Genomic DNA, 14,802 nt, shown 5'->3' with positions numbered 1-14,802 from the left:
GGTACAGCTCCCATAGGAAGGGTCCCCTACAAATGAAACTGCCAGCAAATTCGGATTAAATCAGCTGGTTTGGCTAACTTTTATCTCATAAGGGAGTCAGAGCAATATTTACAGATTATGCCCGGGTACTCAGACTGAACACACCATTAGGTTATTCCACAAGCACTGGGATTTTTCTCATGTAGATCTGTCCAAATACACAGCAATACCACGTGCCTTACTTGCAGATTTAGTTGAAGATAAATGTGGATCTTACCACTATACACAGAACATGATTCGATGGAAAATCAACAAGATAATGAATACCTTAAAGGGGTACTCCGGTGGAAAACATTTTTTTTTTAAATCAACTGGTGCCAGAAAGTTAAACAGATTTGTAAATTACTTCTATTAAATAATCATTATCCTTCCAGTACTTTTTAGCACCTGTATGCTACAGAGGAAATTCTTTTCTTTTTGGATTTCTTTTTTGTCTTGTCCACAGTGCTCACTGCTGACACCTGATGCCCTTATCAGCAACTGTCCAGAGCAGGAGAAAATCATCAGAGCAAACGTATGCTGCTGTGCAGAGTTCCTGACACGGACAGAGGTGTCAGCAGAGAGCACTGTGGACAAGACAAAAAAGAAATTCAAAAAGCAAAGAATTTCCCCTGTAGCATACAGCTGCTAATAAATACTGGAGAGATAAAGATTTTTTAATAGAAGTAATTTACAAATCTGTTTAACTTTCTGGCACCAGTTAATTTATAAAACAAAAGTTTTCCACTGGAATACCCCTTTAATTCATTCATACATTCAGGGGACATTTGACCTTGGTTCTCAAGATCTTTGGGGTCCTAAGTGCTGGGCCCCCACTAATCAGCTAGCTGTCCCCTATACTGTGGCTAGGGGATAATTTTAAGCTTGAGATAACCCCTTTAACTTCCATTCCAGGTTTATACAGCGGAACAATGGGACACATGAATGATATTGGTTGTAAGCATCAAAGTGGAATATGTTTACTGTTAGTAACTGGTGGCCTCTACATAGTTACCAATGCTATCCTCTGCTTAAGTTCCCACAAGTAAGCTACTTGCTTGCCACAGATGCCCATATACAGGCGGGCAAAAAAGTATTTAGTCAGCCACCAATTGTGCAAGTTCTCCCACTTAAAAAGATGAGAGAGGCCTGTAATTTTCATCATATGTATACCTCAACTATGAGAGACATAATGAGAAAAAAATCCATAAAATCACATTGTCTGATTGTTAAAGAACTAATTTGCTAATTATGGTGGAAATTAAGTATTTGGTCACCTATAAACAAGTAAGATTTCTGGCTCTCACAGACCTGTAACTTCTTCTTTAAGAGTCTCCTCTGTCCTCCACTCATTACCTGTATTAATGGCACCTGTTTGAACTAGTTATCAGTATAAAAGACCGAAGAGCTGTTGAAGGACACCAGAATCAAAATTGTAGACCTGCACCAGGCTGGGAAGACTGAATCTGCAATAGGCAAGCAGCTTGGTGTGAGGAAATCAACAGTGGGAGCAATTATTAGAAAATGGAAGAAATACAAGACCACTGATAATCTCTCTTGATCTGGAGCTTCATGCAAGATCGCACCCCATGGTGTCAAAATGATCACAAGAACAGTGAGCAAAAATCCCACAACCACATGGGGGACCTAGTGAATGACCTGAAGAGAGCTGGGACCAAAGGAACAAAGGCTACCATCAGTAACACACTACGCCGCCAGGGACTCAAATCATGCAGTGCCAGACCTGTCCACCCTGCTTAAGCCAGTACATGTCTGGGCCATCTGAAGTTTGCTAGAGAGCATTTGGATGATCCAGAAGAGGATTGGGAGAATATCATGTGGTCAGATGAAACCAAAGAAGAACTTTTTGGTAAAAACTCAACTTGACATTTTTGGAGGAGAAAGAATGCATGAGGGTGGAAAAATCATACTTTGGCGCTGTGGCCAAAATACCAGCAACAGTGTGTGAAAACCTTGGGAAGACTTACAGAAAACGTGTGACCTCTGTCATTGCCAACAAAGGGTATATAACAAAGTATTGAGATTAACTTTTGTTATTGACCAAATACTTATTTTCCTCCATAATTTGCAAATAAATTCTTAAAAAATCAGACAATGTGATTTTATGGATTTTTCTCATTCTGTCTCTCATAGTTGAGGTATACCTATGATGAAAATTATAGCCCTCTCTTGACTTTTTAAGTGGGAGAACTTGCACAATTGGTGGCTGACTAAATACTTTTTTGCCCTGCTGTATGTGCCTGGCAAAGATACCCCCATAAATGTCTGCCACATCCATTTTAAAATGGATTCCCATGCTTTCACATTCTTGACAAAGATGATGTAACAATTTCAGTATGATGCGTAGATAAAAAAGCGTGTGTAACACTTACCAAAAATTTACTCTCCTTATCTCCTGGCATGCTGGCAAAACTGATCTGCAGATCCAGAGGGAGAATTAGGCTTAGTAATTCTTCTTTTCCATCCTTACCAAACACTACTGGTTCTTCACAATCCAGAAAAAGGGTAACTTTGTGGATGTCAATATTCAGTGCAAATTGTGCCCATTTGGAGCCAGAAAATGGTGATCCACCTGGAAGCAACAGGGAAGCCGGTTCCATGGTCTGAGGGTTACGGTACTCCAAATGCAGCTGGTCTGTCTGAGTATCAGAGACAAGGCGTAAAAGAGAATGACCGTCTCTCTTCATGGCTGCTGGTGACAAAAAGGCCAGTAACGTTCCTTGGTTGTTTTTAGCCTGTTTAGCTACAAAATGTAAGCCAATAGAGCCCTGTGTGCTAGACAGAAGATAAACTGAGTAGTCCCAAGGTAGTGTTAAATGGGGAACACGTGGACGGAATTTCCAGGCTGGAGAACCAGGGTCTCGCCCTTTGGATTTAGTAACTCCCTTGATAGAGCGAGTAATGTTTAAAGCTTCCAGCAGATCGATAACTGAAATAAATGGAAGAGAACCGGATAAACAGGTAAACCAATAAATGTCCTGTTTAAGGTATAAGTGGTTGATAAACTCAATGGAAAACATCATTTATTATTAATAAATGGGAGAGATATCAGAGATATCCGAAAATCTGTTATTGTAAAGTCTCATAGTGAGACAAAGAAGAAAATGCTGAGGTGATAACATGATAGATTTCCTCCAACTGCACAGCATGTACTATATCTGTTCCATATTTTATTATAATAACTCTTCTTTTTTTTAAGGCTAATCCTACAACAGAAATGATAAATCATAAATTATTTGTTCCAACTAAAGAGCAAAATTGTACAATAGCAGTAGATTATTGTATGAATGTCTATTATATACAGTATACAAGGATCCTTATACTCTGCATACAATGCTGAAGGGGTTGTTTCCATACTGCCATCCCTGCTATTTCATACAAAACGTGAGCAAACTGAACAAAGTACCGTAGGCTATACTCCATTTCCATTTGCATCTTACATTGCGCCAGGCTATAGATGTTGGCCGACTTTTTCAATGACAAAAAAGTGTTGCAAAAGTGCTGCAAACCTTGTTATCAGTATGATGCTATTGTCATTTGGATACAACATAGGTCACATGTTATTAGTTAAAGCATAACTTCAAAATAGGCTTTTGTAGGTACATTAGCAGTAGCATTATTTCCAGCCATTATATAATGTGTATATGGCCTTTATCACCAGTTTCCCCCTCTGCAGATTCCATCTACAATCATCAGTTTTCCATTCATTGCACTTTCTTCCCTCTCCATTTATAGACTTCAATGGGCAGCATGTAACCTGATCCCTCAAACTGCTAGACCCTCTCATCTCTCAAGACAAGTTTTGCAGTAGAAGAAGAGGAAATGATCTATGTGGGATGCAGGGGGGAAAGGAAAATTTAGGTCATAAGTGGAAAAAGAGGCATTTTCTCTAATAAACTACAATGTGTATTATATTTAATATTCATGCAAGTTAAAATAACAGTTCACATATAAATGACCTACCAAACAGATTAATGTATACTGTCTATAAAGCATCTTAATGTATTCAAGCCTAGCATTGAAATAATTGAGCAGGCAGGTTTTAGCTGTCATCTGCCATCCTGCAGAGATGGATGGTACACTCCACTTAAAGGGAACCAATCATCAGATTTTACCCTATATAACGCTTGGCAAAGCGTTATATAGGGTAAAATCTTTCTTTTCACCATTCCCGGGGGATGCCCTGCCCCAAGGGATGGTGAAGATATGAAGGAGATATGAAGGATATATGAAGATATGAAGATATGAAGATATGGAGATATGAAGAAGATATGAAGGAGCGTCCCCCGGGGATGGTGAGGACAACAATTTTACCCTATATAACGCTTTGCCAAGCATTATATAGGGTAAAATCTGATGATTGGTTCCCTTTAAATTGCTATGATATTACAAAGAGAATTCTACAAACTGTTGTCTAATCCTGAAATCTTCTTCAATGTTGCACACCACTGTAAAGTATTAACCCCTTAAGGACTCAGGGTTTTTCAGTTTTTGCACTTTCGTTTTTTCTTCCTTACCTTTTAAAAATCATAACCCTTTCAATTTTCCACCTAAAAATCCATATTATGGCTTATTTTTTGCGTCGCCAATTCTACTTTGCAGTGACATTAGTCATTTTACCCAAAAATGCACGGAAAAACGGAAAAAAAATCATTGTGCGACAAAATCGAAGAAAAAACGCCATTTTGTATCTTTTGAGGGCTTCCGTTTCTACGCAGTGCATATTTCGGTAAAAATTACACCTTATCATTATTCTGTAGGTCCATACAATTAAAATGATACCCTACTTATATAGGTTTGATTTTGTCGCACATCTGGAAAAAAATCATAACTACATGCAGGAAAATTTATATGTTTAAAAATGTCATCTTCTGACCCCTATAACTTTTTTATTTTTCCACGTACAGGGCGGTATGAGGACAAATTTTTTGCGCAGTGATCAGAAGTTTTTATCGTTATGATTTTTATTTTGATCGGACTTTTTGAGCACTTTCTATTCATTTTTTGATGGTATAAAATGTGACCAAAAATGCGCTTTTTTGGACTTTGGAATTTTTTTGCGCGTACGCCATTGATCGTGCGGTTTAATTAATTATATATTTTTATAGTTTGGACATTTATGCACGCGGCGATACCACATATGTTTATTTTTAGTTTTTTTATGGGAAAAGGGGGGTGATTCAAACTTTTATTAGGGAAGGGGTTAAATGACCTTTATTAACACTTTTTTTTACTTTTTTTTTGCAGTGTTATAGGTCCCATAGGGACCTATAACACTGCACACACTGATCTTCCACACAGATCACTGGTGTGTATTAACACGCCTGTGATCAGTGTTATCGGTGCTTGACTGCTCCTGCCTGGATCTCAGGCACGGAGCAGTCATTCGCCGATCGGACACCGAGGAGGCAGGTAAGGGCCCTCCCGGTGTCCTGCAAGCTGTTCGGGACGCCGCGATTTCACCGCGGCGGTCCCAAACAGCCCGACTGAGCAGCCGGGTCACTTTCACTTTCACTTTAGAAGCGGCGGTCAAAGCTTCTAAAGGGTTAATACCGCACATCGCCGCGATCGGCGATGTGTGGTATTAGCCGCGGGTCCCGGCCGTTGATGAGCGCCGGGACCAACGCGATATGATGCGGGATTGCGGCGCGATCCCGCTTCATATCGCGGGAGCCTGCGCAGGACGTAAATATACGTCCTGCGTCGTTAAAGGGGTACTCCACTGGAAAACTTTTTTTTTTTTTTAATCAACTGGTGCCAGAAGGTTAAACAGATTTGTAATTTACTTCTATTAAAAAATCTTAATCCTTCCAGTTCTTATCAGCTACTGTTATGATCCACAGGAAGTTCTTTTTTTGTATTTTTTTTATTTCCTTTCTGTCTGACCACAGTGCTCTCTGCTGACACTTCTGTCCATTTTAGGAACTGTCCACAGCATGATAGGTTTTCTATGGGGATTTGCTCCTACTCTGGACAGCTCCTAAAATGGACAGAGGTGTCAGCAGAGAGCACTGTGGTCAGACAGAAAGGAAATTCAAAAAGAAAACAACTTCCTGTGGATCATACAGAAGCTGAAAAGTACTGGAAGGATTAAGATTTTTTTAATAGAAGTAATTTACAAATCTGTTTAACTTTCTGGAGCCAGTTGATTTAAAATAAAAAAGTTTTCCAGTGGAGTACCTCTTTAAGCTTCTTTCACATTTTCTTTTCTGTGTCTTTTTTATTTTTTATTTTTTTACTAAAAAAGGCCTCAAAAACCAAGTATGATATGGAATAACAAACTGATTGTTGGGAGTCTGACCGCTGGGACCTCCAACAATCCCAAGGACGGGGACAAAATTGTCCCCAGAATGAACCATGTGTGTGTGATCAGCACTCCGTTTATTCTCACTTAGCTCAGCACTGTACTGCAGACCTTAGAGAATGAATGGAGCACTGGCTGCATTGAGCATCATTCATTCTGGGGACAATTAGTCCCCTTTCTTGGGATCGGTGGGGGTCCCAGCAGTTGGACCCACTGATCAGGTTGTTATCCCCTATTCAGTGGATACCTCTGTGTAGATTCAGCTGGTGTAAAGAGTCTTACAGATAATGCTCCCTAGAAAACAATGTATAGGTACCCTATGAGTGGTACTAGAGAGATACTGTTTTTTTTTCCCTTCAGGGCAAAAGTTCATTTACATATTACAGCTTGGTATGACCGGTCTGTAATCTATGACATAGCTGTTATAAATCAGCGTATGTTTAGTCAGGCCTGCTTAGTTCATGATGGGAAGCGGTTTGGCTTTAATCCAAGATTCTCAGGTCTTCTGGTGGTACCAATGTCCCATGACAGCTAGAATAACCTGGCTACAAGAAACAGTGCAATTCTGCCACTGAGGAATTTAATGTTCATAGATTGCTTATTCAGTAGAGAGCAACCATCAAGCAACCTACCATAGATGACCAAAATGCAGGAAGCATTGGTATGTAAATCATATGTCTATACGACCTCTTTTACATATACTGCATATGGTTGCAGCAAATGTTGTCATTACTGTATAAGTAAATGATTTAGAAAAATGACTGTTCACAGTCTTAGCCTTAGCTACAGGATCATAACAAGTAATGAGTCATAGAATTGTAATATAGCTGCTTGTAAAAGAGTTGTCTCATCAGAGAAGACTGCTTTCGAATAGGACTGCCAGGGCGATAAGCTGAATGCTCCAGGTCCTGCTCCTGGCACCACCGACAAACTTGTATGGACCCTTAAAGGGGTATTCCGGGCAAAAACTTTTTATCCCCTATCCAAAGGATCTCCCTGCAGCACCCGCTTTCTATGTGGGTGCTGAATCTCCAGTTTCGGAAATGTCCCGGTTTCTGGGACTGGGGACGTGACGTCATGCCACGCCCCCTCCATTCATGTCTATGGGAGGGGGCGTGATGGCTCCCATAGACATGATTGGAGGGGGCGTGGCGTGACGTCACGTCCCCAGTCCCGGAAGCCCAGAGGTTTCCGAAACTGGAGATTCAGCACCCGCATAGAAAGCGGGTGCTGCAGGGAGATCGCAGGGGTCTCAGCAGTGGGCCCCCCGCGATCAGACATCTTATCCTTTGGATAGGGGATAAAATGTTTTTGCCCGGAATACCCCTTTAATCCCAGCTTGTATTACGGTACAGACCAGCCTCCACTATTGTGCAGTCTTCACGACTTTATCTCAGCATTCCTTTCTGGCTCAATGTCTGCACAGAGCTTACTTGTAAGATTTGCATTTAGAAAAGTGTCATTTGTACATGTTACTAAATCTCCCCTGGATTATAAGAGCTTCCATAGACTGTCAGAATGTGTCTGTCAAAAAGCTTGCGGAATGTTCCTCACAAAAGTTTCAAATATCAACCTGTGGACTCGGGAATATATCTCTGAACTAAAAGGCCTTTTCACACAACTTTTTAAGCCTTTTTTAAACACTTTTCTTTGGGTGACTTTTTATTTTGTAATATGCAACATTTGTTTCCTTCTGGTATCTTTCCAGTCCTTTAGAAAGGCACCATAAAAAAACAACATGCTGTATAAACCCCAAAATATCGCAAACCAAAGTGTCATCTATGTGGGCTTTCAATAATGTCCTTTACCAAGGGACGAACTTCCGGGGTTGATGGGAATCAGCGGCGCTGACCAGGAGTAGACACGTCAGGTAGGTAAAAGAAGAATTTATTTTCAAATAATGCAACGCATTTGTCACGATTCTGGCTGGCAGGTAGTGGATCCTCTGTGTCAGCGAGGGATTGGCGGGGACCGTGCTAGTGGACCGGTTCTAAGAGGCTACTGGTTTTCACCAGGGCCCGCCGCAAAGCGGGATGGTCTTGCTGCGGCAGTAGCAACCAGGTCGTATCCACTAGCAACGGCTCTACCTCGCTGACTGCTGAGAAGGCGTGGGACAGAAGGACTAGGCAGAGGCAAGGTCAGACGTAGCAGAAGGTCGGGGGCAGGCGGCAAGGTTCGTAGTCAGGATGGGTAGCAGAAGTTCAGGACACAGGCTTTGGACACACTAAACGCTTTCACTGGCACAAGGCAACAAGATCCGGCAAGGGAGTGCAAGGGAGGAGACTAGATATATCCAGGGAACAGGTGGGAACCAATTAAGCTAATTGGGCCAGGCACCAATCATTGGTGCACTGGCCCTTTAAGTCTCAGAGAGCTGGCGCGCGCGTGCCCTAGAGAGCGGAGCCGCGCGCGCCAGCACATGACAGCAGGGGACCGGGACGGGTAAGTGACCTGGGATGCGATTCGCGAGCGGGCGCGTCCCGCTGTGCGAATCGCATCCCCAACGGCCATGACAGTGCGGCGCTCCCGGTCAGCGGGACCGACCGGAGCGCTGCAGGGAGAAAGACGCCGTGAGCGCTCCGGGGAGGAGCGGGGACCCGGAGCGCTAGGCGTAACAGTACCCCCCCCCTTAGGTCTCCCCTTCTCTTTGTCCAGTAACTGCCTCCCCTGGGATGAGGACACCGGGAAAGAATGGAGGGTTTCCTCAACGGCAGGCAGTACAGCAGGAGTGGGAATGGGGAGGGAGGGCAGAGGGCGAGACCTGGCACGGGGCAGTGTGACACCAGGACGGGGGCCATGGGGTGGCACAGAGGCTTGCCTGACGGGACTGGGAGGGGGGGAGAGGCACTTCCTGTGGCAGGCAGAGTCCCAGTTCCTGATCTCCCCGGTGGTCCAATCAATGGTGGGGGAATGAAGCCGGAGCCAAGGCAGACCGAGGAGAACCTCAGAGGTACAGTTGGGGAGAATGAAAAATTCAATCCTCTCAAGGTGGGGTCCAATAGACATGAGGAGGGGCTCAGTGCGGTAACGCACGGTGCAGTCCAATCTGGCTCCGTTGACCGCGGAAATGTAGAGCGGCTTGACGAGACGGGTCACCGGGATGCTGAATTTATTAACAAATGACTCCAAAATAAAATTTCCTGAGGCACCGGAGTCCAAGCAGGCCACGGCTGAGAGGGAGGAGCTGGCTGAAGAAGAAATCCGCACGGGTACCGTGAGACGTGGAGGAGCAGACTTGGAACCAAGAGACGCCACACCCACGTGAGCTGGGTGCGTGCGTGCGTTTCCCAGGCGTGGAGGACGGATAGGGCAATCCACCAAGAAATGCTCGGTACTGGCACAGTAAAGACAGAGATTTTCTTCCCTGCGGCGATTCCTCTCTTCCTGGGTCAGGCGAGACTTATCCACTTGCATGGCCTCCTCGGCGGGAGGCCCAGGCGTAGATTGCAACGGATACTGTGGGAGAGGTGCCCAGAGATCTAAGTCTTTTTCCTGGCGGAGCTCTTGGTGTCGCTCAGAAAAACGCATGTCAATGCGGGTAGCTAGATGGATGAGTTCTTGCAGATTGGCAGGAATCTCTCGTGCGGCCAGCACATCCTTGATGCGACTGGATAGGCCTTTTTTAAAGGTCGCGCAGAGAGCCTCGTTATTCCAGGATAGTTCCGAAGCAAGAGTACGGAATTGTACGGCATACTCGCCAACGGAAGAATTACCCTGGACCAGGTTCAACAGGGCAGTCTCGGCAGAAGAAGCTCGGGCTGGCTCCTCGAAGACACTCCGGAGTTCAGTGAAGAAGGCCTGGACTGTGGCTGTGGCAGGATCATTGCGGTCCCAGAGCGGTGTGGCCCAAGACAAGGCCTTTCCTGAGAGAAGGCTTACTACGAACGCCACCTTAGACCGTTCTGAAGGAAACAAGTCCGACATCATCTCCATATGCAGGGAACACTGAGACAAAAATCCACGGCAAAGTCTGGAGTCCCCATCAAATTTGTCCGGCAGGGACAAGCGGAGGCTAGGAGCGGCCACTCGCTGCGGAGGAGGTGCAGGAGCTGGCGGAGGAGATGGTTGCTGCTGTAGCAGAGGCAGAAGTTGCTGTAACGTGGCGGTCAACTGCGACAGCTGCTGTCCTTGTTGGGCAATCTGCTGCGATTGCTGAGCGACCACCGTGGTAAGGTCAGCGAGACTTGGCAGCGGCACCTCAGCGGGATCCATGGCCGGATCTACTGTCACGATTCTGGCTGGCAGGTAGTGGATCCTCTGTGTCAGCGAGGGATTGGCGGGGACCGTGCTAGTGGACCGGTTCTAAGAGGCTACTGGTTTTCACCAGGGCCCGCCGCAAAGCGGGATGGTCTTGCTGCGGCAGTAGCAACCAGGTCGTATCCACTAGCAACGGCTCTACCTCGCTGACTGCTGAGAAGGCGTGGGACAGAAGGACTAGGCAGAGGCAAGGTCAGACGTAGCAGAAGGTCGGGGGCAGGCGGCAAGGTTCGTAGTCAGGATGGGTAGCAGAAGTTCAGGACACAGGCTTTGGACACACTAAACGCTTTCACTGGCACAAGGCAACAAGATCCGGCAAGGGAGTGCAAGGGAGGAGACTAGATATATCCAGGGAACAGGTGGGAACCAATTAAGCTAATTGGGCCAGGCACCAATCATTGGTGCACTGGCCCTTTAAGTCTCAGAGAGCTGGCGCGCGCGTGCCCTAGAGAGCGGAGCCGCGCGCGCCAGCACATGACAGCAGGGGACCGGGACGGGTAAGTGACCTGGGATGCGATTCGCGAGCGGGCGCGTCCCGCTGTGCGAATCGCATCCCCAACGGCCATGACAGTGCGGCGCTCCCGGTCAGCGGGACCGACCGGAGCGCTGCAGGGAGAAAGACGCCGTGAGCGCTCCGGGGAGGAGCGGGGACCCGGAGCGCTAGGCGTAACAGCATTTCACCGCACTTGTGCGGCTTCATCAGGATGCCTGATCAACCCTGGAAGTTCGTCCCTTGGTATTGTTCACCTGGCTGGGAAGGCTGCAGACCGGGCATATTGCTCACATCACGCTGACCATTGTTGTGTGTGAGTCCACACAACTGCCTTCGGTAAGGGTCAAACCTATATTGGCTGTTTGTACCTGTGACCGGCGGTATTACGCTATGGAGCGCTCTTCCTTCTCTTTTTAATAATGTCCTTTAGACTTTAAAGAAGTTATCCAGGATTAGATAATATTTTTTCTAGAAACAGCACCACTTTTGTCCCTTGTTGGTATGTGGTATTACAGCTTAGTTCTGTTGAAGTGAATAAAGCAAAGTTGTAATGCCACACATAACCTGAGGACAGGCGTGTTGCTGTTTTTGGAAGAAAGCAACTATGTTTTTCTAATCCTGGTTAGCCCCTTAAAAGTAACATTTGGCCATTACATTTTTGACCTAGTAAAACACAATAAAAAATGCTGATGGAAGTGCTATGTAAAAATGCTGAATGTGGATATATCTTATGTTCAGTACAAGTGAAGTAATACAATCGTTTTACTGAAGTTACGGAACTTTTCATGTGATAGAGAAGTCTGATAAGTTAAAAGTAGGATTATGTTGCTAAACAAATATATTGTGTTCCAGCACTGCACACTGTTTACTGACAAGGTTATCTCACGCATTACCGCTACAAATATACACATTCCTCATCAGTTTCAACCAAACTCTCTTCATTTTACTACACTGCAGTTGCACCCATGTTTATTTGTGTTTCTTTTCCTTGGAATGTACTAAGAGGGAATTTGGGGACAAGCATCAAGAAAAAAAAACGGAGGCTGAAAGAACTTCATGTAATTGGAATATACCATGGTGTTCATTTCCCACAATGCTACAAATCACTGATCAAAGCACAACGGAAATAGAGGCACTTAGTAGGAGTGCGTGCACTAACATGTCCCTTCTAGTCTGTGAGAAATGACTAGCCCACTGATAAGACCTTCAATGCAAAGTCTAAAAAACTAAAACAACACCACAAAAACAACACCACAATACCAAAGTGTATAGTCATAGCCTTAGTGAGTCCACGTACTATAGCTGCACATCAAGAAAGTAATATAAAAAGCCTTCAATTATACAGCTCCAGGGTATTCTAGAACACTATTGTAGTAGTTACCTAGATATCTCTGTAATAATAATGTCATTATTTTATTAGGTAGTAAGGGCAATTAATAGAATCATATCTCAAAGGGGTATTCAAATTTGGGGGGCATTTATTGTCTCAAGAGCTTTTTTTTTGCTGATATTTGGCGCATGAAATGTCGCACGCGCACTAAAGCACTTTTTCTACGACTTTTGGCTGAAAGCAAAAAGCTGCAAATGAGCAACCAGAAAAAAGGAAAGTACAGAGATGTAGAGTGACCAATTGGCACTGGAGAATACCAAACAAAGTAAATGCACTAATGGATGAAGAGGTGGTATCAGATGTTCGGTATGAGTCGATAGCGGGGCATCACGTATGAAACAAATTGCAAATCATCATATAGAGAAGAAAGAGAAAACGGAGCACTCACACGATCACTACTCTTCGGATAAAGGTGCTAAAGTAGAGGTTCCGATTCCGGTGACTTCTGCAGGGGAGCGATGGTGGAATTGGGGGAGCTCAGACGCCGGCCACCGTCCGTATCGCGCCAATGGGCGCTTTGTCAGGCCGTACGGCCTGACGAAGCGCCCATTGGTGCGATACGGACCGCCGGCAGCGTCTGAACTCCCCCAATTCCACCATCGCTCCCCTGCAGAAGTCACCGGAATCGGGTCCTCTACTTTAGCACCTTTATCCGAAGAGTAGTGATCGTGTGAGTGCTCCCTTTTCTCTTTCTTCTCTATATGATAAAAAGCTGCAAATGATCTTGCAGGTCAATTTCAGTTTTGAATTTGCAGTGGTAATGGATTTATCAAGTTGGAATGTCGCACAAAAAGTCGCAAACCCCTCCTAAACACCGCGGATCTACATCAGCCCAAACCCAGCTTACAAAACTGCCTTTGGAGAACACTTAAAAAAAAAAAAATTGTCACAAAGAAGAGGAAGAATAAAACAAAATGGTGTTTTGAAGCGATTTCTTGTTTCTTTGCTTACATGCACCAAGTATAATTTATCACCCCCCCCCCCCCCCGCCCTTCTTCATGTGTCGAACCAAAGCAAAAATAAGTCACTTCCAAACACACTTACAAAAGACAACAATTATAAATCTCCCTTATTGTCTTTATAGCATTATTTTAATGTGTCTGACAGTATATGATCATAGCCTTGGGGGTCCTTTGATGTCATTTAATGAAAATAATAGCAGTGCTGGATCCCTTACATGCCAGACACCAACAGTGCCAGTTGAACCCATTGACTTTAATGGAGTCAGTCAGGTTTTCATTGATGTCTAGCATTTCAACTGACAAAATAATGCTGAACGCTGCTGTATTTTGTCTGGGAGTTTTGATGACTCTGCAACAATGGACCTTTACATGGAGACATGTTCCAGTTGGGTTCACAGGGTTTGTTGTTAAATAGTGTGTTCAGCTTTAAACCTAATTTTATAATTGATGGTTTAATATAATCTAAATAAAACATTGAAGAACTACATAAATACTTTGATGTACTTCTTTCCTACTACTCCAGAGTACAACCTATATTATGGTCCAGATATGCATTCACTAATCTGTCTGTTGCTACTGAAAACACTGGACAAACTTAAAGGGGCACTCCGCTGCTCAGCGTTTGTAACAAACTGTTTGAACGCTGGAGCCGGCGCCAGGAGCTCGTGATGTCATAGCCCCACCCCCTCATGATGTCTCGCCTCGCCCCCCTCAATGCAAGTCTATGGGAGGGGGCGTGATGGCTGTCATGCCCCCTCCCATAGACCTGCATTGAGGGGGCGGGGTGTAACATCATGAGGGGGCGTGGCTATGATGTCACGAGCTCCCAGCTCCGGCTCCAGCGTTCGGAGCAGTTTGTTCCAAACGCTGAGCAGCGGAGTGCCCCTTTAACTAAGTTAAAGGGGTTATCCAGGAAAAAACTTTTTATATATATATATATATATCAATTGGCTCCAGAAAGTTAAACAGATTTGTAAATTACTTCTATTAAGAAATCTTAATCCTTTCAATACTTATGAGCTTCTGAAGTTAAGGTTGTTCTTTTCTGTCTAAGTGATCTCTGATGACACGTGTCTCGGGATCCGCCCAGTTTAGAAGAGGTTTGCTATGGGGATTTGCTTCTAAACTGGGCGGTTCCCGAGACACGTGTCATCAGAGAGCACTTAGACAGAAAAGAACAACATTAACTTCAGAAGCTCACAAGTACTGAAAGGATTAAGATTTTTTTAATAGAAGTAATTTACAAATCTGTTTAACTTTCTAGAGCCATTTGATATATAAAAAACTGTTTTTTCCTGGATAACCCCTTTAATTTAAAGCAAAGGAAAGCTACGTTTTTTCTGTACAAAACTACTAA

The 14,802-nt window shown here is 44.4% G+C and overlaps 1 protein-coding gene across 1 annotated transcript in view; it reads right to left on the bottom strand.

Annotated features, from left to right (window-relative positions):
* KCP (kielin cysteine rich BMP regulator) overlaps positions 1-14,802 on the bottom strand; it is a 117,295-nt gene that overhangs the window by 90,912 nt on the left and 11,581 nt on the right. Inside the window, exon 2 of the mRNA XM_056573113.1 lies at positions 2,412-2,968. Within this exon, the coding sequence (XP_056429088.1) occupies positions 2,412-2,968 (557 nt within the window). The remainder of the gene's footprint in view (positions 1-2,411; positions 2,969-14,802) is intronic.

This window comes from Hyla sarda, chromosome 4 (assembly GCF_029499605.1).
Source record: "Hyla sarda isolate aHylSar1 chromosome 4, aHylSar1.hap1, whole genome shotgun sequence".
NCBI classification, from domain to species: domain Eukaryota; kingdom Metazoa; phylum Chordata; class Amphibia; order Anura; family Hylidae; genus Hyla; species Hyla sarda.
Note: the sequence above shows the minus strand (reverse complement) of the source record. Positions and strands in the feature narration are given on the sequence as shown.